General features: G+C 41.4%; 3 protein-coding genes across 4 annotated transcripts in view; 1 reads left to right on the top strand and 2 right to left on the bottom strand.

Annotated features, from left to right (window-relative positions):
* LOC148423907 (general transcription factor IIF subunit 2-like) overlaps positions 1 to 961 on the bottom strand; it is a 29,506-nt gene extending 28,545 nt beyond the window's left edge. For both annotated transcript variants that reach the window (XM_088414215.1, XM_088414214.1), the window contains exon 1: positions 724 to 961. Coding sequence is in view for 1 of the 2 variants with exons in the window: in XM_088414214.1 (XP_088270340.1) it covers positions 724 to 755 (32 nt within the window). In the remaining variant the exon portion in view is untranslated. The remainder of the gene's footprint in view (positions 1 to 723) is intronic.
* Positions 554 to 22,820, top strand: LOC148423906 (TSC22 domain family protein 1-like). The gene is made up of 3 exons (XM_088414212.1): positions 554 to 3,803; positions 19,982 to 20,033; positions 21,346 to 22,820. The coding sequence occupies exons 1-3, from the start codon at positions 1,279 to 1,281 to the stop codon at positions 21,613 to 21,615; spliced, it is 2,847 nt and encodes a 948-aa protein (XP_088270338.1). The 5' UTR covers positions 554 to 1,278; the 3' UTR covers positions 21,616 to 22,820.
* Positions 22,821 to 24,370: 1,550 nt separating this feature from the next.
* Positions 24,371 to 27,309, bottom strand: serp2 (stress-associated endoplasmic reticulum protein family member 2). Its single transcript, XM_088415316.1, has 3 exons — positions 27,049 to 27,309; positions 25,939 to 26,011; positions 24,371 to 24,768 (listed from the first exon to the last, which is right to left on the bottom strand). Exons 1-3 carry the CDS (start codon positions 27,130 to 27,132, stop codon positions 24,728 to 24,730), a joined length of 198 nt encoding a protein of 65 aa, XP_088271442.1. The 5' UTR covers positions 27,133 to 27,309; the 3' UTR covers positions 24,371 to 24,727.
* Between the last annotated feature and the right edge of the window lie 100 nt (positions 27,310 to 27,409).

Genomic DNA, 27,409 nt, shown 5'->3' with positions numbered 1-27,409 from the left:
CGCGTGCCGTTTAATTTGTTGATCAGATTTTTTTTCAGTCGACTGATTCTGTTGAGTGATTATATTCAGTCAATATATTGATTTGATTACTAATAATGATAGCCAGAGATCAAAGTTGGATTTTACTGCTTAGTTTATTTCCTAAAGTTTCGACTACAAGATTTAGGGGGGGGGGGGTAGAATTTTCTTTAAATAGAAACAATTTTGTTGTTTGCATGTCGGGGATTCGCATTGTGGTTTTCGTGCACATACAAGCACTTGAAAGATAATGGCCACGAAGTCAGTCCACGCGATATATTTTACCAGCCACAATCAAAGTCACTGTCCATTCAGGAGATTTTCTTCTTGCCTGCGTCACGGCTTTACGTTTCCAAGTAGCGTCTTCACCAGTGGCTCCCGCTTTGTCACATTCACTATGGCGGCAACTTTGACGTATGCTATAGCGCTCACGAAGGCGTCTAGTTGTGTAATGTTTACAACAGACACCACGTTCGGGCGCCATATTGCTGAGCGGCACTCCCCCCACCCCCCCTCTCCCCTTCCTCCAACCCGGTCCCAACACAGAACGAGCCACAGCTGCGGTGCGGGAGGAGGCTACACACACAGACTGAACAACGCTACTGTTGGGAAGCACCGGTGATACAGCAAAACCAAATTGTGGAAATTCAATGGGATGGATTAAACCTTTCTACGCCAGCGCTTAGTGATCGTAGTGGGACTTACGTCACGGCACCACGGATAAAAGGTCGCTTCATTTGTAGTTTTCTTTGAGCGAGAAGAGCTAAAAACGTCTCGGTGTAGCTTGTGTTTAGCTCCGCGGTGATGGATACTTGATGCTAGCTAGCCGACGTTACTTCTCTGCCAGGCGAGTAGCTGTTGCTCTAAATTCGCTCGGTTGCTCGTCTGTCAGCCCTTGTTTTAACACGCCTGGTCTTTGTGGTGTACACTATGACTGCTAGTGACTAACTAAAGGAACAACTGAAAACGCCGGTGAATTAGTACTGATTATCAGTTGACGCTAGCTCGCTAGCTTACATGTTAAGCGACCACCAGCTTCGTGTTGCCATTTAAACATTTAATTGCGAGAGTAGCAAAAATAGTCTTACCTTTCCAGATATTTGAAGAAAACATCTGGTAGTTATCTATTTTTTTGTCTTTTTTTTTTTTTTTTTTGGTCGTGCTGTCCGTTCATCGTAGTTTCGTCAAAACGGCGTCGTTAACGTGCTTCAACTTTGTTATATACTGTCAGAGACCAAGCAACCCCCGGATTTTCTTAAAATGCATCATCCGGACCCCACTGGAGACTTTGGCAGTGTCAGAAAGACGACTGTCTTTCACAGAAGGGGAAGCAACACGAGCAGCGGGAGCGGTGGGCCACTGTCAACACCGGGGGTCACCGCCAACAGTCACGGCTCGTCTGCTGAAGAATTTCAGAGCTCCCTGTTGATTCAATGCCAAGCTCCAGCTGTCTCATCCTCCCCAGGTCCCCACCATCCTCCTTCCCACAGCCTCAATCTGCATTCCCAGGCCACACAGTCAGCTGGGGCTCAGATGAAAAAGAAAAGTGGTTTCCAGATCACAAGTGTGACCCCTGCGCAGATCTCCGTTAGCACCAACAACAGTATTGCGGAAGACACGGAGAGCTACGACGACCTGGACGAGTCCCACACAGAGGATCTGTCATCTTCAGAAATCATGGACGTGTCCCTTTCACGAGCTAACGACGTAGTCGGAGCGGAGAGGAGCTCTTCGGAAGAGACCCTAAATAATTTTCACGAGGCTGAAACTCCGGGGCTGCTGTCGCCGAACCAGCCTTCGCACCCCCATTCTCTGAATCAAGCGCCACAGCACGGCGGCGGTATGGTCAACGGGACTGTGCATCGGCATCCTCACCATCAGAACCATGCCCAGGGCTACCCACTGTCCTCTGGGTCCGTGAACGCCTCATCCACCCTAGCCTCGGCCATTCAGAAAATGCCTTCTAATGTTGGGGTCTCCCAAGAGGCAGCCCCTGCAAACATTGTTTCTCAGCCGGTGGGGATAGTGGGCCTGGGATCCGCTGCTGGAATGCACAGCCCGGCTGCAGGCCCTGCAGTTAGTATAGTTAATCCCCAGACCAGCAGTGTTAGTAATGTGAATACGTTGAGCTCTGCCAATGTGCCTGTGAGAGGGGGAATAAGCACGAGTGCAAGCAACAGCTCCGGAGGCTTTCCTCTCAGCGCGAAAAGCGGCACTGCGGGTGGCGGAGCTGGTTCTGCGGCATCTGGGGGCAATCTCATGACTAACGCCAATAACACTATGATTCAGCAACAACAAACTCTAAACTTGACTACTACAACCACTTCTGCTGTTACTGTCGCCAGTGCCTCTGGGGGTCCGTGTCTCTCGAGCGCCATCGCCGGAAGACCTGGTTCTGCGAGTGTCCCCGTTGCCGTCTCGACCGCTCCGGTTCAACCTGCACCGGTGGTCGCTCCCACCAGTTCTCGTTTCAGGGTTGTGAAGCTGGACTCGAGTTCCGAGCCTTTCAAGAAGGGTCGATGGACGTGCACGGAATTTTACGACAAGGACACCCCAAACTCCGCCTCTTGCTCATCCACGTCTGATGCTGGCAGCATGCGCCAGTTTGAGAACTTTTCCGCATGCTCAGAGAGAGAAAGCACAAGTGGTAGCTCGGTGAGTAGCACCATGAGCACAGTGAGCCATTATATGGAAAATGCGAACAGCGGGGAAACTGGGGGACCCCCAATTTCCCTACACGCACAGGATTACGCCTCCCCTTCTCAGGGTTTCCAAGGAGTACTCCCCAGTGCTATGGGCGTGTCCCAATCACAACCTCTTATAAACCCTCAAGACATCACCCATTCCAATATCAAAACCAACATGGCCTCCTCGGCCCCCTCGAACATGAATCCGCCTGCGCAAAGCCACCTGATCACCGGCGGCTTGCCAGTCAATGCCGTACCCCAGCAACAGCTCACTTATGCCCAGGCTGTTGCAAATCAACCCCCGGGCTCCACGCAGGGCCTTGTGGGGGTTCAGCAGCACCAGCTTGGCTACGCCTCCCTCCCCCAGCATCCATCTGCCGCCTCGGTACAGATGAGACCCCCAGAGTACGGCCAGCCCCATCAAGGTATTCCCCAAGCCCCCGCGTCGCAACATCTATTGAACCAAGCTGGATTGAGTTCTTCAGGGCAGGCTAATGGAGCGTGTCAGATGATGGGGGGCCTCCAGCAGTCACAGGTTATCCTCCAAAGTCAGGCCCAGCAGCCCTCACCTCTCCAGGCGACTACCTCCAATACAGCCTTTCATATTGGGGGTCAACAGCCACAGAGCCAGCAACAAAAACCGCAGTCCCTCCCCACGCAAATCCAAAACGTTGGCCCGTGCACCCAGTTGCCCACGACAATTCCGAACCAGGTGTCGGCACCTAGCGCCCCTCCATCTAACCCAGACGCCCACACCCTGCCGCAGGTTCTTAACGTGGGTAACAACAGAATGATCCCCCAGGGTGTCCCCCAGAGTTTGTCCCAGGACCTCAGCAGTGCCCAGGCTCTGGCCCACGCTGCTCAGGCCAGCGCCCTCTATGCCAGTCTGCCCACCTTCACTACCACTCAACTGCAGGACGCCCAGCGACTCCTCCTTCAGCACCAATCGGCCCTGCTGGGATTGCCCAAGCTTTCGGGAGGGGACCCCGGAGCCGGGTCTAAAGCTGGCCAAGGTCAAGAAGCTGAAGGCAACGCTGCCATCGCCAGTGCCTTAACAGCATCAGCTGGTCTCAAACCTCTGGATGGAGAGGAGGACGGGTAAGACATTTTTTTTCCTACTTCCTTTTAGCTTGCCTTGACTGTAAATTGTGGGGAGGATGAGGGAGATGCTTTTTCTTTTCAACTTCTTTTTAGTTTGTCTTGGACATTCAATTGTAGCCTCGTTTGTTAACCAGCTCAACATTATGAGTGCAAAGCTGCAGGGGTGTTCTCATTGTTCCTGTCATTGTCTCAGTTGTGAGGGAGGAAGCGCCATATTAGTTAATCAGTGGACAGTGACCAGGCCGCCACAATCTGATCTTGTACGCTGTCAGTGGGACATAATGCAGAGCTCTTCTGGATGCCAGTCTGACAGTCCACATTACACAATGTCAATTCTGCCTTGTTGTAATACAGCAATAATACAAAAATATGTATTCAAGCAAGACGTTTTTGTGGTTTCTCCTATCTGTGGGCGCCCCTTTTTGAAGGAAGACATTTACTTGTTAAACCTTAAACCTTGAGTAAGAGTGTATTGATTTCATTAAGAGCTCTCACGGTTGTCACAATCACTTGTTTCCCTCATGTGCTGTCCCTCTTCTTCAGCCGTCGCGTGTTTCTCTTGTAGATATTGTGACCGGATGTGTTTTTCTGATGTAATACAGCTATCAACTAAAAACCACTTATTTTTTTCCAATGCACAACTTTATCACCTAAACTCAAAATATTAATTTAAATGCCATGGAGGGCTGGCAGTATTTTAGCCAGATTCCATTTCTTGTGATTTAATGGAGACCAAAGGTTGGGCTAATGTTATCACATGATGTGTAACTCTGAGGAATGTGAAATCTTTGAGGATCAGATGGATTATTGTCTTTGATGATAACTAGTATTTGGGACAAACTAAAGCCGTTGTTACAAGCGAGCAGATTGCCTTCAAGAATTGTGATGACTTGCTCAATTATGTTAGTTTTTATTTGATTGTTTTCAGAACAGACGCTGCCATTCATAACCAAACTCGGTGATGCGCTTTAGTTTAAAAGAAGCACAATTAGCTCGACTTTTCATACATAGCAAGGAAACAAGCGTCATAATGCAGTATTAGTAAAGATTATATTTACAGTAATAATCAGAACCATAAATGCAATTGTCACCCAAAAGATAGCCTTGGCTATTCCATTTTACATCAGAGGGGTAAAAAACAAAGGTATATATATGACAGTGTCTTTAGAACTAGGGTGAGGCTTATTCTGCACCTTTTGTTTGAAAAATTTGCATATGCTTTATGAAGCCACTGATAGAGTGAATTAATGCCTGACAAATACAAACCGCTGATTCTCTGCACAGCTTGCATTTGTTTTTCCTCTAGTCATTAATGGACTACAGAAGGCACATTGTGTTTATTTTAGGCCATAATGTTTACTGCATCCACAAAATCATCATGTCTTTGTTAGTTCTTGACAAACTACAAGCTTAAGAGAAAAAGGGTGTGGTATACTGTTCAGGTGGAATCATTGGACCCTATATGCAGAAGATTTTATTTTATTTTTTTTTCTACAAACTGCTGAGAGCAGTGTAATTTTAACTCAGCGGGAGTGAAGTTTTGAGGTTACTGACAAGGTACAGGCTGTTCTGTTGTTATACTGAAGAAGTGCTCTGTGTGCACTGATTGTATTGGGGACTTTTGGGAGAGGCTTCCACAGTCTGGACAGAAATCTCTTAGTAGTTTTTGCTTGCTTTGTCGAGTTTTGCAAGTGTTGTCGGTGATACTGTTTTGGGTCTAGTAAAAACATACAAGTTGTCCTTGCGTTAAAACGAAAATGTTCTACTTGTTAACTACGGTTATGTGTTTTTTCAGTACACCCGCCTACTTTTACCTGACAGCTTATAGCCAAATCTACAGATACATTTGGCAGTACCATCATGACGGTTTCACTTTGCTCAATGTAGAAGAGCCTGTCTGTCCCTCTCATCAACACGGTGATCTTCATCTGGCAGGAATACAATTGTAGCAGTTTCCCCTAGTTCCATTCGTAGTGAGGTCTGTGGGGCATTGGGTACATTCACAGTATTTATGGTTGCTACATCTGTTTGTTAATACATTTTCTGCTATCAATTTGAAGTAATGTCTGGTTTTTGACAAAGGATGAGAAAAAAATATATATGCATTTTTAATCGTACTGATTCAATGGGGAAAAATGATGAATGTTTTATTAAAATAATCATTACTTGCAACTCATAATTGTATTCATCAGTGCATGCAGTTTTGCATCTGCTTTGCAGTTTGTAGTTATGGTGGTCAGAACTTTTGAATGACGAGGCAGTTCTTTTGAAACTCAGTGCTTGAGGTTCTTCATTTTCAAGGCCTGAGCGATAAATTACCGGAGCTAGACACATCACTCTTTTGATTAGTCAAGAGAATTGGCACCTTTGTATAATAATTGGTAAAAAAAACAAACAAAAAACTTCAGATCATAATAAAGAGAAAATTCAAAGCAGTTTATCATCCCTGTTTACAGATTGTGTCATCCAGCTACCTTTGTTCTTTGTTGAAGGTGTTATGCTAGCTGTCTTAAAGCCATGTAATTAGGCACATGTTACTCATTTGTGTATTTGTTGGTACCAGATAGACATCATCTCATGTCTGTAAACATGAGTATGTCCGCAACGGAGATGAGCATGTTGCTGTAAGGCTGTTCCTAATATTGGATTGATTAATGTGTATGTATGAGAATTTAGTTTCCATTGAAATTTTGTGAGCGCATTAGTCGAACATTGAATGTAGTCAAATTAAGGCACGCATTTGCTTACTTGTAAATGTACTGGCTGAGATAGAAGATAGCCTCCTTCACACTGTTCTGTCACTTTTTTATACAGTCTCAGAATGAGAGGTTGAATTTTACTTGCCTGTTAACGATGTAGTGTCAGAGGCATCCAAGAAGCAGAACAGAGGCCATGTGAAAGATGTACAGTAGTTGAAAGCATGGTTAGTGCAAAAAAAATTACACCAGAGACACACCTATGATGTCTGCACACACACTGTGTTTTTTAGATATCCAAATTCTGAATTTGGAATTAAACCTACATATAGTCTCTCCAAAACCAAAATAAAAAACATAGCAACATTTTCAAGTTTTTCATAATTTAAACACAGGGACAGAATACTAAGTAAAATCTTTCCATACAATATGGCTCTTTCCACTTACAAATACTGTCTATATTTTATAGAAGTGACAAATATACGACTTGAAGCAGGCAAATTTTTTGGGTAACTGCTCGTTGTTTGACATTCTGCACAAATGTCCCGGTTCTGAAAATATGTAGTATTGTTTCTGGTATCCCGTGCAGCCCCAGATGCCTTACAGATAAAAATAATGTAAATTATGTTTTGGTAGCACTGGTTGTGCTGTCCAAAATGAGGCAGTTTTGTTGATCTTGTACCAGGCGTTTGAAAAGAAGTATAATCTGGCGTCGTAGGCAGCCAGTGCGTAATGGACCTGTTGCTTATTGTGTTGAGCTCTGTTTGATCCCCACAATTCATTTACAGAGGAAGTGACCCAATCTGACCCAACACAACTTAGTCAGGCCCAGTGAAGCTGATTGAGACCATGACTGAGGGCACAGCAGACACAACCAGATGGAACTAGACTGAGCATCGCTGGCCCAGCCCTGTTAAATCCTTCTATTCTCTTGCTTGGTGGATATTGTGGGTTGTGGGTTTAAGTTTTTGCTACCAAAATCCGAATTGCGTGAAGGCCATTAGCCTTCACACACATGCTATTATACATCAACATTTTATGCCTCGAACTCTTTTGACATCAACTACAGTAGTTCCACATTTTTCGACCGATTCTCATTCTTCAGATTTCACCATATTTCATGGACACATACAACATCACACATTACGAACAATTTTCATCATGCCAAAATTGACCCCCCCCCCACACACACACACACACTCACACACAAAATGCCATATTTGACACTTCTACTTCGTTCACGTCTCGCCCAAAATCGCACCGGACGATTTCAACTTTACCCTTTACAGATTTCATTATCCATTATTACAAAATGTACAAAACATGTATGTATACATGGTTCTATATATTCTTTATTCAGCCTTCAAACATACAGTCTCAAGAAAATGCATTCTGTCCTGTGGTTTAGTAATTCCTGTTGAGACAATTTTGCAAGCGCAGGACAACATTCACAGTCTACGCTATATAATGGTTTTTGCATTTGTTTTGAGCATATGTAACATTGTGCAGTCAGTTCAGCTCGGAAAACATGAAACTTGTTAATGGACAACATTGTTTCAGAGTGTTGTTTTTTTCACTAGTTGCTAAATGCAGTCCAGTCACATGTGACAAGTGATTCTCCAAAAGTAAACAGCATTTGTTTTGCAGTAGGAGACCCCCCTAGTCTCACTACACAGGCCAACCTAGAGAACACCAGAAATCCACAACAGAACACGGATGTGTTGTATTGGTGGATATGTTCGCTTTTATTTTTTTTTTCTAAAGCCCGCCTCCAGTGTCAGCGGTAGGATGAACAAGGAAATCCTGAGCAATTGTTGAGGGGCCTCGTAACAATGGAGGTTAAAAGCTTTCACAGATGCTGACCTTTATTTGCGTTTCCACTCCGAGTCTTATCTTCGGCCTTATATTGTCTGGCCATTTTAACCAGTGTCTGTCGCTAGAGACCAATGTATAAAAGTGAATGTAACTAGCATTTAGAAAAAAAAAAGCGCTCAACCCATTTGAAGAAATCTATTTAAATCACTGTTTCTGTGCTTTCTTTGTTGTCTTTGCCTCCTTCCATCTGAGGGTTTTTTCATCTATCAATAAACAGCATTGTTTCAGTTAGAGTGCAGCGGCGGTCCTAATGACTTGTAATGGATGATAATGGCTAGTATTTTAAGCCATTCGTTTATGAGAAAAACTCTCTCCCTTGCATTTGTGCACAGACACACCACGAGCCACAGCATTTCATTAGGGCTTGTTTGTCTTGAAAATACATACAAAGGCTGTATTTAAAGTTTGCCTTAACAAAATTAGTAATATGCAAATTTGATTGACACTGTTAGCTGTTTAATTTCGTGTTTCTTATTTAGCTAAATTTGCTAACCAAGAGTGGTTCTACACCAGTGCAGCCAAGGTATTAAACATAGTATTACCTTCTCCGAGGGCAGACATTTTGTTCAGCTCTTTTATGTTTAATATTCTTGGATATCACAAACTATCATTGTTATGGTTATAGGTCCTATAACCATTCTCCTATAGTATAGGAGGTGCCACTGCGACTGTCATTAAGCTGATTTTGCATTGATTTATTTTAGAATAGGCATGGGCCAATATCAGATTCTGACAGTATGATAACTTTGAGCAAAAATATCACAATGTCTCGGTATCACGGTATTTAAATTACAGCTCAGTTTTTTTTCTCCTTTGCACACAATACATTTTTGAACAAAATATTTGTTTACTAAGAAATTTGCACCAGGGTTAGTATGAATAAATTAGTGTTCTTCTTGTTTTTATAATTTTGTTCTTAGCAACTCACATTGCTCCATCACTGGTAAGCTATTTTTTAAGACATAGACACTCCTCTTCATCTTGCATGCATGGCTAGAGGGTAAAAAACCAAAACAGTTATTGTATTATGAACACATTGTATTTGCTTGATTTTGGATTCTGATTTGGATTTCAAGTTCTGCCTACTCAATGGTTTACAGTCTAGTGTCAAATAAGCTGTTTTTTTCCCTATTAATTTGCTCCTGAAAGAGTGGGACCTTTTTGTAGCAAGACTCATTGTTGACAATATTTTGAAAAGGCAGCTGGATAATGCTTTATCACACAAAGCCATTTTACTTGTAACACGAGTGTGAACTGTCACGTTAACTTTATAGACTGTTTTCTTGATTGACTCTGGGTAATTTTTTTTATTTTTTAGAATGGCAGAATGGAAATTCTTTTTACATTGCCAGTCCTGTTTGAGATTGTGATGCTGCCCACCCTTGTGGATGTACTGTAAGGTTAACTTCAAAGAGCTGATGTCATGTTGTTCTTTAGACCACAAACCAAACAGGACCGAATCAATAATGCCTTTGCCGTTTGCAGCCAAGCAATGCACTTCCATGTCTGTCGAAAGAAATGATTAATCACCAATAAAATTGTCAAAGTTGATGTAATGATCAATAATATGCCACAAAAGCCTTACCTGGTTTCGATTTCCAATTGTTTAGAGATTCTCAAAGAAACATGCTCAGTCAATCGTCCGGCCCGTTTTCTTTAATGCAATGAGCGTTTGTTGTTGCCAATACTGATTTCCCACGCAAAATATGACGTTTCACAGAGGCTAAAATGGCGTTTTAAACGGAGGTCACAGTTTGATTCATCACGCCGCTTCGTCATTCACCACTATGAAATCATGATGTTGTAGTGGTCTGGCAGTGTCACGCCGGCAATGTGCTGAATCATGCCTGGCATTCCTGCGGCCACAACATTGTCCAGTTAGCCTCAGAAATGACACCTCCCACAAATATAATTTCACTAACACTTTATCCTCCCTTCATTCTGTGTTTAAGTGTTTTTACCATATTGTCAAGCACATGACACACCGTGCGATCTGTACAAGAAAAGCAAAGCTTGTTTATCTCTGTGGCTAGTTGTTTTTAAATGAATGGTGTCTTGTCGCAGACATTCTGGGCAGTAAGTAGGGTTTCAAAGTCCTCCAATCTTGCTTTGTGTGTGTGAGATAATCCCCTCCTCAATGCACTGTGTTGCTGAATATGGAAGGCGACAGGAGGGGGTTTGGAGGGAGTTGAAGTCTCTCTTACTTTTTTTTTAAACCCCCCAGCCTAATCTTTAGTAGTCTAGCCAGCTGCTACTCTTATGTTGGTTGATTTTATGTCTGCTGTGGTGAAGGCATTGTTTCACTTGTTACATACAAATGGGGAACTACAACAGGCTAATGCTCAAATATGTATTTTAATTACTCTTCCGCATAAAAAAGGCCTCTTTAGTCCTTGAAGACAGCCAAAGGTTTGCAGTGCCACTGAATAGTTTGTACACTTTCAGCTTGTTTAAAAAAAAAAAAAAGCAACACTGCCCTCTTGTGGTAAACAAGCTCTCAACATTCTATTCACACCAAGCCGTTTAAATTTTAAAGCCAACCTGATGCAAAGGTCAGCGTGACTATGCAAAACAGCATTCTGTTTATTTTAACTGTCTGGGCTTTTTGTGCACACTGCTTCACAAATTAATTTTATTAGTTGCCACAGTCATATAATCTTTAGCATGATGGAAGACTTGCATTTTTAAAAATGCTTTTATTCAAACCAAGGGGTATTAATAAGTATTAGCATTTGTAGCCACAGGCGAGTTAACATTCATCCATTGGTGGGTTGATACAAACTTGAAAAAGACAATATACTTACTACAAGTCTCAATTGGAATTTGCTCAGAATGATTGCTCGATTGCAAAAGCTCTAATTATATTATTGCACCACTCTACTTATGACCTTATGATACATAATCATATCCCTCATACACATAATTTACTGTCCTTTTGAATTTGTAAATCAACATTGTTTAGTATATTTTTATTTCATCACAATTTGAACAAGTTAAGGTCAAGCTTTTGTAAATGTATCGTTCCATAGTTGGAAAGGTTAAACTGCTACAATGCACCACAGAGATTTATGGTTGTCTAATTTCTGTGAGTTTTGTCAGCCCAAATGTTTAATTTAAATTCCAGATAAATAAGCAGAAGATACTGGACGGATGAAGGAGTTGAAAATAAATACGATTCAGCATTTAATCTTGAAATAGCTTAAATTGAAAGGTTAACTGTATTTTCATTTAAATTTTCCGTGATACATCTGCAGTACACTACTGTACTTTTTACATTTGCCACAAAGGGGCACTGCTTACCAGCATCAATGTTTGAACCCTGACTATAACATGGAGTCATAGACTCTTGTGTTAAGCTGCGATTGATTTAGAAGCTTGTTTTCACTGATCGGAACATCTGGAATTACCAGTACTTTGTATTTTCAACTACATTTTGAATAATTTTTCTGTCTGGGCAAATGCAACGGAAATATAAATGCACTGTGACTTTTAGTCACTTTTAGTAGTCCCCCTATTTGTTCTCGGCCAGTTGAAATGGCAGCATCAATGTTAGTCATCACTTTAATATGGTTATTTTGTCAGTGTTATTGTTTTGGTTATTTTTACAATTACTGTATGATTTACTTTTAAAACAAAATTCCAAGTCTTGCTCTCTAAACAGCAGCACAATCATGAACACAAGCATAGGTTATTCATATGCAGTTTTTAAATTTCTATTAATGTCTACCTATTATGTGTGCTGTGCTTGTTAAAGGCCCAGAATATAAACACAAATATTGGTGTTTTACTTAAATCTTTATATGACTAATGTAACTGTATTAGCTCATCACAAAACCCGTCCCATTGTTTTATCAAGTCAACTGCAGTACATGCACCGAATGATTTTACGATTCATAGACAACAATAATACTTTAACTCACAGAATTATAAAAAAGTATTCAGTTTATAATTCAGAACTTGCGTCACTTGCAGAAATTTGTGGTGTGAATTTCTCATTTTGTGATTTTATGTAAATATCAGAGATAAGTACAGGGAGGACTCAAGAAGAGTAGTGAACAGTCTGGTGGGGTTGTGGGCCGTAATAACCTGACTGTCCAACTTCCATTGCTTGTTGGCTGCTAAGCTGTGCTCCTGATAGCTCTGCTGCCGTCACTGATTCAGGCTGTGACGGAGAAGTCCTATTTAGTTAATCCACTGCTAGCTGTATGTTCCCTCCACACTGGATCTTGCACCGAGGCACACAAATGAAACAAAACTATCAAAATTCACAAAAATGCACTTAATTATTGGCTATTTTACTAGCTTGCTATCTTGCAGTTGCGACGCCATAGTTTAGAAAATTTTATAGGCTTCCTAATACAAGTTTGGGAAATTCCAAAACATTTTTGTGTTTCAAAAACGATCACTATTTTTCTAAAAAAAAAAACAAAAAACAAAACAAAACAAAAAACTTAATGAGCGTCTATATAAATCTTTGTTTTCATTTATGTTTAGATTTATTTATATGACTTTTTGTGCTGGGAAGTGCTGCGACCACATTTGTGTTAGCGCACCTGTTACACATTAGTCTTGGTGAATTCTTAATTCTGATTGGTTTAGAACAGGTATGGGCTACAAAACTGCTGCAATTGGCTGCAATTTTTCATCAGTGCTATTGGGGTATATAATACCTAATATATAAGTCCTAATCACATGTATGACAAAACAAAAGCCATTTTAAATATGGGCTAAATGTGTGGCCAAATAAAAGGCCTTTCTCTCAAAATAGCCTGTTTAAAAAAACAAACAAACAAAAAAAAAACGACTTTACCAGGGCTTCCTTTGGCCAAACAAGTCCTGCAAAGGTTGAAATAAAGGCCTTTTAAATGGAATCACTTTGAGGGCCTCATTGTCCTACTTTTTCAAAGTTCTACATTGATTCCTCAAATGAAGAGCACCAAAGAGAGGATATTTAAGAAAACTGGACATATCCTTTCAGCACTCCTACATTCTCTGATAGTGTGCGCTTAATATTTCATTTTTCACAATATGCTTGTCAGTGCATGTTTTTAAGGTCTAATACCTTTCAAATTCCAACGTTTTTCATTACACATTATTTTCGTTGGCAAGTGAGCATGCTATAAACAGGGAAATGCCCCTTGAGTTGTACAACTATTAGGTAGTACTGGACTTTGTGGAGGTCTCCGCATTTGTTCACCTCTCCATGTTGTGATTTTGCTCCTTGTTGGGCATTAACCCTGAAGCACAAGTGTTTGATTTTTGTATGATAGTTGACATCACTGATGGATGGATGCGGATTTTCTGATGACTAGCTCATAATGGTTGCCTTTGTAATAAACCCCAAAAAAGATTGACACACAAGTCAGCAAATGCTCTTGAGGTGATGACGTTGAGAAATCGACTCCTGATAGCAGCACGTAATGTTATTCTGTGCAGTATGAACTTGTGTTCTTTGGCTGTTAATCTGTATAATGCCAGTTTTCACTCCACATAACAAAAATGCTGCACACACACTCTTACGTAATGTGGATCTTTTGTTTGTGCATGTCTGTGTTCAAGTATCTCTTTGCTGCTGTTGGCTGAAGCAAGAGGCCCACTTGCTTGTGCCTCTACTTTTTGTATCTTCAATTTGTATCCATTCAGAAACATTTTTGAGATACATCATTAACTTTTGTATATGCTGTTGAAATTATTATCATGTACTTTTATATTTGTGGTTGTTCTAAGCCTAAAGTACCTCAGTTGCTCTCTGTTCCTTCTACAAATGAATCTGTGAGTGAGTATAAATGATTGGGGTGATAGGTCAGGACAGTTCTAGCACACTCTAGCTCAATATCCTTTCCTCCTCCTCCTGCCACCCCTTGCCTGGTACGTAATGACAACTAATGGTGTGCTGCCGTCAGCTTAAATGGTCCCATAGAATCCGTCTCTCTTGGAGGCTAAAATGGCCACTCATCATTCCGAGTCAGATCTATGGCTGGCTTGCTCAGTAGCTTTCATTTTCCATAGTCACGCTTTGACTATGGAAAACCATTGCCTGGCCTTACTGGTAAAGTCTGTGCACACACTAAACTATCAAGCTACAGCTCAGCCAAAAAGCCTTTCAACAATTCAATAGGCCTCGTTTTTCATTGCTGGGACATGCAAGCCCACTCCTTAATAACTTTCACAGATTCACCAGTGGCCAATATTGCTTATTGTTAATTCAGTAAAACTATATCGCCTAAGCAAGACACACAAAAAAGACAAATTAGTCAGTTGGTGTTTTACAACTATAATTAGTGCTGGTAAAAAGGAAAAAAAAAACAGGCCTCATGTTTTTGGGGAAGTTCTTTATTCTTTCTAGATATGCTGATATTTTTGTTAATGAAAGCACACTAACTAGTAAATACTTTGTTGCAAATCCTTTGCAAGCAAAGTCTTGAACCTGTACATGTGACCAAACGCCGAGTTTCATCTTTGGTGGTGCTCCACCATGCCTCTGCTCATCACGCTGCTTTTCACGTCCTGCTTTGTCTTTGGGCATATTCTTTTCAGTTTTGTCTTCAGCAAAAGAAGTGTGTGTTCAATCATTTGAAGTAATGAATGACTTGGCCATTGCAGAACATTCTCCTTCTTTGCCTCTTTGTTTGCTTTTACAAGTTTTTTGTCCTAAAATCTTGACAGCCGCCTTTGTCAAAGTGGTGCCCATTTGAAGTTTTTGTAGCTTGTGATCATGCATGAGGTTGCTGAGTTAAAGTAACGGTCTGGCCCTCCCCAAAGTCATATGATGCTGATTCATCCAGATAGACAAAGTCTGTTACGACAAGTAAAATCCCAGCATTGTTCTCTTCCCATACCTGTCATTTCTTGGCTGGCTGTCTCTACACCGTCGTTGGATCTGTGAAAGTCTGTTATGGTTTCTCCCTGGCAAGTTTTTGAGCCATCTTAAGGCAGCCTTTCAATGAGAAATGACAAGATAAGACCAGGAGGCATACATTCTTTTTTACTCCTGTCATGTCACATAGAGCACTCAATTGAGGGTGTGCGTATCTCTGGGGGCAGTTCCAACTCAAAATCAATACTTTGATAGCGTCTTCTTCCGTCTCACTTTGCTCAATTGATTATTATAGTCAACATAATTGATATATACAATCATACATACTTATGCAATCATATAAAATATACACATCACAAACTTTTATACAAGCGCTCATTCATTTTATTCAATTAATTTTTTTGAGCACAGCCATTGAGTCATATCTTTTCAGTTAGGTGTTCCATAAATTGACACCTTGAGCAGATACACATGACTGCAGATAAGAAAGCTGTACAGGCTATAAACTTTAGAGTTCAAATCATGAGAGAAAAGTTGTGGCTAATTATCTGAAAAATACGGTAGTTCAAGAGAGACAAATACACACATGAAGTTACAAAGTTTAATAAATTACACTATGTTCACACAGTGCTGGGTGGAGGGTTTTTTTTTTTCGAAGGGAGGAATACCAAAATGTTGCTTGAGGTTACTTGATTAAAAAAAAAAAAAAGTAACAGACACAGGCAGTAAAGCGCTTAAACAACAGTCAAGAGCCACTGACATAGACTGAAGTATACAGTCTCCACTGACAGACTGAAGTATACAGTCTCCATGCTAGACCAAAAACTGCTACATATCCTAATTTTTAAAATCCAAATTTTTTTGTTTATTTACTTGGACAAATTGTTCAGTTTGCACCATTCAGTCCAAACAATAGGATCTACGGCTATCTGCATTTATAAATATTTGTATTGCATTGTTTCTCAATGCTAAAGTTGGGGGTTCTGGCCTTGCTTTGAGTTTGCATGTTCTCCCCATGGTTTGGGATTTTTTTCTTCCCCCGATGGATGCTCTGGCTTCCTCCTACATTCTAAAGACATGTTATACAACATCTTAGAGTATTTGAAGTCATGAAGATAAGCAGTATAGAAAATGAAAGAAATAGAAAAGTTCTGTTGTTGACATTTGGGAATTCTGATGTGATGATGGTGTTGTAGATTTTACTGTAAACTGTCTTGAGGCTCTGCGGTGGAGGAGCGGGGAAATCATTGGGCCACATGCTAATCTCTGTTGATAGTTTATGTAACTGGCTGTGTCACATGATCGCGCGTCACTACTCACACAGCTTCTGTCTGGTAATTCACCCACAGCCATTCAAACACAAATAGATGACAGAGGGAAATGGGGAGAACACACACAGGAACCCGTGTCAACCCGGTTTTCAATTTTGTAGTGCCTGTGCAGTTGTTACCACTAATACATCTGTAGAAAGCTTGTTTGGATCCCGCCGGCAAATTTCACAGGATTTTTGCCTGCAGTTAAACAAAGAGGGTTGGCGACACACTCTTCTGCTCTGGATTCTAAATGTTCCTCCAGACCGAAGACCCCATGAGAGTGCGCGGTGTCCGTGTTCAGGGCCATGACGAGATGGCAATGAAGCTTTTGTTCTGGGAGCTGGAGCAGCATCTCAAAAGGTAAACTAAAGAAGGTCTACAGTAGCGCTGCCTGGCCAATCACCACAAGAGCTCAACACAAAAGGCTCCTAGGCCGTATTGTGCGGGGCTCACTGTGAACTTTCTATTCATTCATTCATGCTTCCAATGCTTGTATGAACGTGGAAGGATGTTATCACAAAGTAAGCACTGTAAATTGCTGTCCAGTGGTTTTATACATCTGCAGCCAGTACACGATTATGTTGAGATAAAACACATTAATGCTAGCTATGCTCATTGTCTGTTGCTGTGAAGAATATTTTTCCTTTTCGTTCATTGCCATATTTAGTCTTTTTTTTTTTTTTTTTTGGGTTGGGTGGGGGGGGGGGGGCACTGTGCTGCCCTCATGTTCGTCCATCTGGTTTCACATGTAGTCAGTCGCCTACTCGCCACAGTACCTCCTTTCTCCTATTTATAATGGTCTTATGACTTGCAGTTAAGATAATCTTTACCAAGTTGTGATGGATTTTGTGTAGAATCACTCAACTGGTTTTACTGACTATCAGGATTCTGCTCTTGCCGTGGGTACGTGTTTTGTAAAAATGAAACGTTGCGGTCCACCTTTTTGTCTGTAAAATGTTGCTTAAAGGTACATGCAATAAGTCTTTCTTTGAAATCACAATTCAGGTCCCTGACTTAAAATCAATGCACATTCACTATAATAAAATTATAAAGGGTTTCACAAAGTGTAGGTCACATCCGTGCAAAGCAACAAAGATTTACATTGACCTACTTGGCGCACAATCCATTCTTATCTCAAACCCCCACAAGATCGATGTTATCACTTGTCTTTATTGATCCAATTTCCACTTAGTTGTTAATGACATTTTGATTGCTTACAAGTCAATTGGTCTTACCCCTTCCTACAGCAGTATGTGACCATAAAAATAGATCAAAACAAACATTTAGACTTACAGTTAAGCATATTGAGACAGTAAGAATCATGTTTACAAAAACATTCCGTCAGTAATATGCATTCGTGAATATGTATTAGTGACATCTTGGCTGCTTGAGGTGCATTCGGGAGCTTCACTGCTTTTCTTACCGAAGAGCTCAAGCCGCGCAGTCTATTTGGGTCTATATAATTGGCTTTACTTCTCGATCATTCAAAAAAAAGAGTGCGGAAGAGCTCAGTGTCTTAGAGACTCTCACTAAGCTGGTTAGCTTAAGTGTTCTCCTGGAATTGGATCTTTGGTAGAAGACATCAAAACAATCAGTCAGGTGCATCACGGATGCCTAACACTCCAGCATAGCTTGTAGTATGTCTTCTTTGTACTATAGTTTGGACTCTTTGGACTAAGTTTTTCAAGAACACTTTCAAGAGCTTGTTCATTGCATATAGATGGCTGGATGTGAACAGATGGGAGAATTGTAATAATATCTTATGTGTACAAGAGACTTAATAGAAGACAATAGAATACCCTGTCATTGTACAGATGTACATCGAATTTGAGGGTTTGAAGAGCTAAAGGCCACTGCATGTGTGTGCTGCCATCTTGTAGCTCGACATACATACAGTACACTAACAAAGAAATTTAACATTAAAAAACAGTTAACATGTTCAACAATACAACAGAACACATAACAAAGCTGTGACACACATGCCTTGTTGTTGAAGCTCTAATAGATGAAAGATAGTCAAAGGCTTCTTTCATACAAGTGTAGCAGAGATGTCAAGATCGCAGCATGCGTGACATCTGCTACAGCTTGGTTTGAAAGTTTTTTTTTTTTTTTCACGACTGTATCGGAAAGTTGTCTTTCAAACTGTGTGTTATGTGAGGGTGCAAAAGGGAAAAATTAGCCACTAATTGCTGGGGGGAAAAAATACTTCTTCCTGGCTGGTTGCATGCCGCCATGTGTGCATGCAGAGTGCAATTTCAAGTTTCTTTCTCCTTGAGGGTTTGTAATTTGTGCAATTTGATTAAAATATAAAACTTGTGACACTGGATTGTCCGGACACAAACGCTTTAACTCAGTACTGCAGTTTCACAACTTGACATTTCCTAACGTCATATCTCAGCCATATGAAACAATAGTCAATCATGTTATTGAATAGAATCGTGCCATCGAATGAGCGCAGATTGATATGCAGTGCCATACAAACCCACGTGGGGGCAACCAATGCTTATACTGTACTTTACTGTACTGATATTTGAGGCTGTCACAAATATTGGTGACATATGCATAGTATAAATACATACATATATTTAATTAGAGATGGTTGGTTGCTGTCAAATTGTGTTCAAACTGTCAAAATGATTTTTAAAGGTAATATACAAGGTGTTTCTGTCTTTAAGATGCAGAAACATATAGGAAGAAACAGTGTGCTGCCAACGATTTAGCGTATCTTGTAATTGTTAAACATATCAAGATTGCGTCCTTGCTTGCTTTCAGCAGGATTCCTTCTTTTTCTTTTTCCTTATCCATCCGTCAGACTCATCCGGTTCTTCCCGGTTTCATCCACCTCATCTTGTGTTCTTCGAATATTCTATGCAAATGTATGTCAGCTGAGCGGCAGGTGGGGGCGTTTTGGACTATATTATGCAAATGAGCGCCGTCTCGGCCAATCGGGGGCCGAAGCTCTCCGCTACGTCACTATAGACATCACGCGAGCGAGCGCCGAGCTGCGGACTTCGGGTGCTGCGGCGTCGAGGCGAGCTAGTCCGTGCTGACCTTGAGTCGCTCCTTCGTGTCCGTTGTGTCCGCTTCTCTATCGGAGCTCGCGGCGCGGATGTGTCTCGGGGAGCTGGTCGCGCTGTGTCCGCGTGCCACGGACGCCCTCGGTCCCCGAAGTCGAGGAGCTCCTGCCGAGCGCGAAGCGGCATGAATACGCCTTGCTACACGGTGGCGATGGATCTTGGCGTGTGCCAGCTCCGAAATGTCTCCATCTCCTTCCTGTCGTCCTTATTGAGCGCCGAGAGCTCGCACGTCAAGCTAGATAGCAGGTACGCTTAGCATCGACGACGGCTAACTGTTAGCTTCGCTGAGCTGCCCGGCCTCACCTGCTGCTGCCCCCGCCGTGGATGCTCAAACCGGGGAGAATACTCTTGTTGAATCAATACAGGGATTCATATATGTTTTTTCTTTTGTTTACAGCTCGTCGGGAGCCAGCGTTGTGGCCATCGACAACAAGATTGAGCAGGCAATGGTGAGTTCGAGACCACTTTGATCGCCGATGCTGCACTCCTTTGACGGTTAATATTTCGTGATCGTTTTCAAAGTGCCTGAAAGAGGTTCGGAGAACGCGTGTTTCTCAAAATGGAGTCGGCTGGATAAAAAAATACTTTCCGCCTCACTAACACAAAGAATAGCCATGGAGTTAAACCGTGATTTCTAATTTATCATTATGGTACACAAGCGCGTAAAGCACAATCCTCCTCTTTTGACTCAACGAATCGCGGCATCGTGGTTGGATTTTAATATTTCAATAGTTGGTATTTGAATTTGTATCTCGTAGTTTTTATTCCCCAGCTACTAGGCGACTTGACTGGCGTTCTGTTGTCGTTACACTCAGCTCTTGTTGCTAGGCAAGCCAAAATCCACACAGAGTGGAAAATATCCAGAGCGCTGATAGGCTGAATTTTCACAATAGGCCGGGCTGTGACGTAAGCGCATATGGAGTATCTTATATTGAAGTAATGCCTTTCAGTATTTCTCGTTTTATTCATCTTCACTTTTATGTAAATGTGTTTTTGTTGGAATGTAAAGAAAAAGTACAGTTATGAAAAAATGTAAACGTTGAAAGATAATAGCATACATGACTGTACAACGAAATTGGTGAATTGTAGAGCTAAGAGCTTGCAGACACCTTATAGCTTGACACACAAACAATGCAGTATTTATAACTGCAACAAAGAAAACAATTCACGTTAAAACATTCAACAACAACATTTAATAGCTATACTACAGAACACATGACATAAAACATTCCCTCATAGGTTTGAAGTCTTCTTTCATCTTCGTGGCTCCCCTGAACGAAAAAGCACGATTGGTTAAAGATAACTAGGTTTTTAAGCGATTCCTAACATACTAGAGTTCATCATAAGTAGATGGTAATATTTTATGATTATATGTCGAATTTGCATCATTCATTCAAACACAGTTTGAAATGTAATTGAAAGCAAATTAAGATGATTAGATTTAGATTTCTCGTGATGTGGATACGTTAATCATTATTCAAGCACCTGCCCACTTTGCGATACCCTGAAAAAACACCTGTGTTTTATGCAAAGCCAAGACTTGTACTTTGCATTCATAGTTTTAAATGCATAGGGACTTTGGAACAAATGGCTCGCCTGTATTTTGGATCATGCTGTGTCTGCTCAAGTTTGTAAATGTTCTACAGGTTACTCAACTCCCTCCATTTGTAATTGCGATAATATTAATATTGATGTAGGTCATTTATGCATGGGGAGCAGATGAGGGCGTGGCGGTGTCATAACTCGCGCGGCCTGTTTCAGGACTTGGTGAAGAGCCACCTGATGTACGCCGTGCGCGAGGAGGTGGAAGTGCTGAAGGAGCAAATCAAGGAGCTGATCGACCGCAACTCCCAGCTTGAGCAGGAAAACACCTTGCTCAAAACGCTGGCCAGCCCGGAGCAGATGGCTCAGTTCCAGGCGCAGGTCCAGACCGCCTCCCCACCCGCCGCCGCCCCCTCCACGGTCGCCGCCCCGCCTCCTGCGTGCACCCTCGCTCAAGCCGCCTCGCACACCTCCGGCCCCTCGGCGTAGCCAGCAGCACGCAGACTCTCAACACTACTTCTGCTAAGGCGACGACGAGGAGGAAGAGTTGATGCTGTTGACCCGAGAATTTTGCACATATTTATCCCTGAGAAGGATGCATCCAGTGGGACAAGTGCTGCACAAGGCGACAATCGTGCGACTCATTGAACATTTGCCAAAAAAAAAAAAAACACGCACACACGGACATATCAGCTAGAATGTCTTCTCAACAATAAGCAAAACCACATCCTACAACAGAGATGCTGAAAAGATCACCGTGCCTGTGTGTGGCTTTTAGGCGATGTCATTTATACCAATGTTCCAGGCAGAAGAATGAAAGAAGAGGGTTTTTTGTTTTATGGTTTGTTGTCCTTGTCATATGTTGTAAATAAATGCGTCTCTCATGCCTAGAAGATGGTTACATTGAAAGAATTGGCCTTCCTTGAATGACAAATAGCGAATGTGAGCAAAATATCAAGACCAAGTCCCCATCTGGAATGGGGGGGTGGGCGACGGAAGAAGTCCCGACGCTCATACAAATACCGGCGGCACGGATCGTGTTTTTTGGCTTTGGTGGAACAAACGGGATTTTTTTCTTGCGACGTTTTCAGTATTTCTTTTCGCATTTCTTAGCTCTGCAGTGGCATGGAAACGAAACATTGTTTGGCAGGCAAAAGAACATGTATATTTCTGTATAGTGTAAGTAAACCTGTAAAATAGTGAGAGGAAGAGAAACAACAGATGCATCAGTACCTTGGTCACATGGCGTGAGCAGCGACGTGCTTACCTTGCTCGGACTGTTGTCTATTTTTAAAAGCTTGTATTTTCAGGATCTAAGGAGTTTGATTATTTAAACTGACAAGGTGCAGCCAACAATGTTCTTTACAACCGCCACTGCGATGTTCTCCTTTAACTGTACAACCGTTTTGTTTTTCTTCTTTTCTGGTTATATTGCACTTTTTTATGATTTAGTGTTTTTGTTTTTGGACAGTGAATTACTTCTGGGTAAACAAGTATATGCATATCTCAACAGTTAGAAGAAACAAATGGCAACTTCTTGATGTTTCTCCATGACATTTTGTGTATCGGTTGTATGCTCATGCTGTTTTGTGCATGTTTCTGCGAGACTGGATGAGAAGTTACAAGAACATAACATACCGCAATTGCACTTGAAAGCTGCACTTCACAACTTTCATTAAAATGCTACATACGTTCCCGGTGGTTTTGTGGCCTTGCTTCTTGGTGGTTTGGGGAGAAAAGTCAGCTCAGCAGGTTGTATGGTGAGACTTTCTTTCTGAAGCTCTTAGGGATATACTCATGCCAAAAGCTGGCTGCCGTCTGCTTTGCGTTGTCTACTTCGAGTAAACATTTTTTTTAGAGTTGCAATAGCCAATAAAACTTAATTGATCGCAATGAAAACTGCTAAATTATAATCACTGTTGCAAGATGATTGAGGTCTTTGGTCTCCAGTCAGCTTTTGTAGGCTGCCTTTGTGTACCTTCCCCTCAAAAGTCTAAACATCACAGTCAAACACAGACTTTTGGTTAATAGTGCATTTGTGACACCTGTATAGAACTACACAAATTAAGAGCGCCACTGCACCACCCGGTGCCATGGATGTGCAATTACTCTTAACATGGCAAAAACAAAGCCTGTTCCCAAGGGTCGCAACCCCCCACTAATAGAGAAAATGCTATAATAGAAGCTAGCTGCTAGCTAATGTACGCACGTGGCCATCCCAATTTGCCAATGTCTTGCCTCTTTGCGTGAGTCCTCATAAGATATTTAAAGGCAAGCTGTTTATTACTGTAATTCAAAGAATGGGTGAACCCCTTAAACAGCAACTTAAACATCTGATGATTTGTCAGACGCAAAAGCCGAGTTTTGATGCACAGATGTGCATTTTTGCGTCGTTCGTGTTCTTAGAATACTTACCATAATCGTACGACCGAGAGGGTGGACGTCGATTGGCTGTTAGCAGCCAGTGCCCGTTGCAGCTCGTGTTAGCTAAGCTAGTTACAGCATTATTTTCAATTATAGAAGTGAGCAGACTGAACAAAAGTTCGAGTCCATCCTTGTTCTCACACAGGAAAATGACTAAAACGGAAAGCATCATGTAAAAGTTATGTCTCCAGTTGATTAAATTTAGAACTCTGTGCGCCGGTTACAGAACACGGAACGGTATTCCATTTGACTCGTTCATTAATTGTGGTCTTTAGGACCTTAATGGAACATGGATGGTGCGCAACTTCGACTATTGATGGTAAAATGAACATGAGCCGCGTCTGCGAGGAAAACGAAATACAACTGCTCTGAGTGCATTTGTTACACTAGCGAGGCGTTCACTGACAATGTTGGAGATCTGTAACACATTTAACGTGTAGCAAATAATTTACAGATTTGAACACAAGAAAATATGAAGAGTTTAGTCAGATTATTCTGTTTTGCTATAGTTTGTAAATTGTTGCCAAAGTGTTGGTGCACCTTATTATATGAAAAACACAAATTGACTCAAAAATTAATGGTGCGTCCCATACACAGGTGTGTCATATATTTGGGGAATTACGGTTCTTGCGCTGGCAGGTAGGTTGTGTCCAGCTAATCATCAACTGGCGCAGTGTCATATTGGCGTGCAACACAAACCAGCCAACAATGTTCATGTTTGAAATTGCTTGACTAGTAGGGTGTAAGACGACCTAACAAGGTGTGCAACCACGTTTTGTCCTCATCTACGTTAGTTACAAACACAAAACGAGGCATCCGCTAAAATACTCAACATTTATTCGAATACAACGAGTCTTCTTCCACAAGACAGATGAATAGTGCAACAGGCAAGTATGGCGCATCGTCAGCGGGAATCTCTGGACACACTCGTGCATAAACAGTCTCACACATTTGTACTCAGGCACGCTTTGCACGTGCACGCATTCACACGGATAAGAGCCAAGTGAGTAACAAGACACAGCCGGCGTCGGTGGTTTTAGACTGTCCGTAGAAAAGGCGTCAGCACCACACACTGCAACACTGCAAATGCGGATGACGAGAAGCGGGGGCAGTATCAGAGCTGTGCCGGGGCCAGGCTCAGTTGGGACGTGAAGCGAGTCAAGGCGCGCTCTCTGGATCACATTCCCATGCGGATACTTTGGATGATCTGAAATATAGCTGGAAGGACAACCAGAGGTGTCAAACTTGTTTTAGCTTGCGGGCCGCATAGAGGAAAATGCATTCCCAAGTGGTCCCGACCAATAATATACATTCATATACGGTAACTTGAAAACAACAACTTCACTGTCCAAAAAAGTATGAGCACATCTGAATTAATCTTAATTAAGCTATACATTTCAACTTTTTCATTTATTGAAAAAAAATTCACATTTTTATACTTTACATTACAAAATCATGTCATGGGCTGGATTAAACCCGTTTGCGGGCCAGAACCGGCCTGTGGGCCTTATGTTTGGCACCTTAGTTTTATGGAGTTTGTACAGGTTACAGATTAGTCTGTAGGGGAAAAAAACACAATGGTTCTGACCCATGAATAACCCTGCCGTAAATAAATATTAGGGTTACAACTCAATAATACTAGATGAACTCTCACTTGGTAATTTATATGGACACATGAAAAGTCTATGCACCCCTGTTCAAATGTTTGTGGTATATAAAAAAGAAGCCTTGTGACATTAATTTTCAACATTTTATTGATTATTTTGAGGAGGAATGTGTCATTATTTTAGTCCTACAGAATTGAACAAAGAATCTATTTGTATCTAGCTCTACAGTATATACATGAATTTATTAATAACAATGCCTATCCCAGCTGTCTTTGGGCTGTGGGCGGGGTTAAACTGGTTGTCAGCCAATAGCAGGGCACAATGAGACAATCATTCATTTTCCCAAATGCAACTAAGGGCAATTTCGAGTGTTTAACAACACAGGCACGGGGAGAACATGCAAACTCCACACAGGAATGCCGGAAACGAACCGGTGATTTTTGCACTGTGAGGCATACATGCTAACCACTCCTCCACTGTGCAGCCCTTATTACTCTGATCATATCCAAACTTTTTTTTTTTTTCGACTAGCCCTGTGGGCAGGCCTCTCAAAAACAAATGTTGGGCCCCAAATGGCCCCCACGCCATAGTTTGGACAACTTAATGGTAAAAGGCACCATACTGTACACTGACATGTAAAATACTAAATACAATTCTACTCAGGGAGAATGTTATTGGCTGCACGACTAAATCTGGCTAAAAAACGTTTAAATGTTAAATGTGCACTAGCTTTTTCTTCAACGAATGATGATGCTTACAACAAGCTGCATGCAGTACATACCTGATCCACACACAACAAATACAAAGAGAGCAAGCAGCCAGGGGCCCACTGGATACTTTTCTTCCTGCGGTCGCTATGGGAAACGCACGCACGCGCACACACACGCACGCACACACACACACACACACGCCATTCACATTAGCACATTAAGGAAAATGTAAAACCTTTATTGACAAAAATCCTTTTGAAAAGGGTATTCTTTCTTTATGATTGGGAATCTTCAAGGCCAAAATGTAACACAAATGTAGATGGAAAGACATTTTCACATTTTATTCCACTCAGTTCCATATAGTAGCACACTGCTTGTCCTCACAAGTAGAATGAATAGAGAATAAAAGTTGAATGTCTAACAGTTGAATGTCTGACAATTCCGTCTATTTCTATCTGCAAAGATTATATATATATATATATATATATATATATATATATATATATATATATATATATATATATATATATATATATATATATATATATATATATATATATATATATATATATATATATATATATATAATTAATCGATTAATTAATCGTTTAGGGACCTAAATTTGTCCAAATTTCAGCCTATATTAATGTTTTGTTAAATATAAATATTTCATTTGTTTGGTTCCAACTCAGCCTTAAATTATTTGGACTTTTGGGTTTTATTGTTGCGAGCTGGCTCTATTGCACCGACAGACGGTGCTATCAATTGCTGGCATATGTTCTTAATGCCACCATCTGTGTTGGGTAGGCTATACTGAATGCTGGATTCAATCAAATACATTTATGGCACATATTTAGCAGTGTGCTCTTACTGGGTTTAAATTTGGCGAGCCAGGTGGTGATTGTGTTTGGACACATTCGAATAAAATGTTCTTTCTGATGATGACTACAGTCAGTGTTAGCATCCGAGTTTTCCTCCTTTGCCAGCATCCAAGTCAGGATGAGGAGTACAAATGATTTCCATTCCTGAAAACGTGATTTGTGAGACGGGTCTATTATGATGACTTCCTAGGAGCACGATGAGCAGGAAATCAGCGCGTCGCCCTCGTCTCATCCTCTCACAGCTGGAAGATGATAGCGAAGATGTCACCTAGTCATCATACTGACAGTTAATGGGCTCACCAGCGTCTTGGCCACGTTTCCTCTTTGCGTGATGTTCTTGCTGTGTTTCTCGTTCGCCATACGGATCCTCTGTTTGGCCACCATCTTCTGTAACGTGTGGAAATGTAAGACTCCCCTCGCGACAAACCAGCCGGTTTCCTCTTGTCTTCTTTTATTTTATTTTTCTTTATGAAGTCATCTAGAATCTTGTGGGCTGATAACGCTGGTTTCCAGCGGTATCAAGCTAGCAAATCTCTGTCGCGCTGTAACCGGAAATTAAAACGTTTTGCTTTCAGAATAAGTCATCCGCGTGATGAGGCATGCCGTTTCCCAAACATGAATATTTTACTTATACGTTTTTGAACATGATAGGAAATTTTTA

This window comes from Hippichthys cyanospilos, chromosome 5, assembly GCF_059441005.1.
Source record: "Hippichthys cyanospilos isolate Australia breed blue-spotted pipefish chromosome 5, RoL_Hcya_1.0, whole genome shotgun sequence".
Classification (NCBI taxonomy): domain Eukaryota; kingdom Metazoa; phylum Chordata; class Actinopteri; order Syngnathiformes; family Syngnathidae; genus Hippichthys; species Hippichthys cyanospilos.
Note: the sequence above shows the minus strand (reverse complement) of the source record. Positions and strands in the feature narration are given on the sequence as shown.

What these genes read in the sequence shown, in the direction of transcription:
- LOC148423906 (XM_088414212.1), top strand. Translation starts at nt 1,279, where the DNA reads ATGCATCATCCGGACCCCACTGGAGACTTTGGCAGTGTCAGAAAGACG. An exon ending in CTGGATGGAGAGGAGGACGG is followed by an intron (nt 3,804 to 19,981) that starts GTAAGACATTTT and finishes TTTTGTTTACAG; the next exon opens with CTCGTCGGGAGCCAGCGTTG. An exon ending in ACAAGATTGAGCAGGCAATG is followed by an intron (nt 20,034 to 21,345) that starts GTGAGTTCGAGA and finishes GGCCTGTTTCAG; the next exon opens with GACTTGGTGAAGAGCCACCT.
- serp2 (XM_088415316.1), bottom strand. Translation starts at nt 27,132, where the DNA reads ATGGTGGCCAAACAGAGGATCCGTATGGCGAACGAGAAACACAGCAAG. An exon ending in GAAACGTGGCCAAGACGCTG is followed by an intron (nt 26,012 to 27,048) that starts GTGAGCCCATTA and finishes CGTTTCCCATAG; the next exon opens with CGACCGCAGGAAGAAAAGTA. An exon ending in ATTTGTTGTGTGTGGATCAG is followed by an intron (nt 24,769 to 25,938) that starts GTATGTACTGCA and finishes TTGTCCTTCCAG; the next exon opens with CTATATTTCAGATCATCCAA.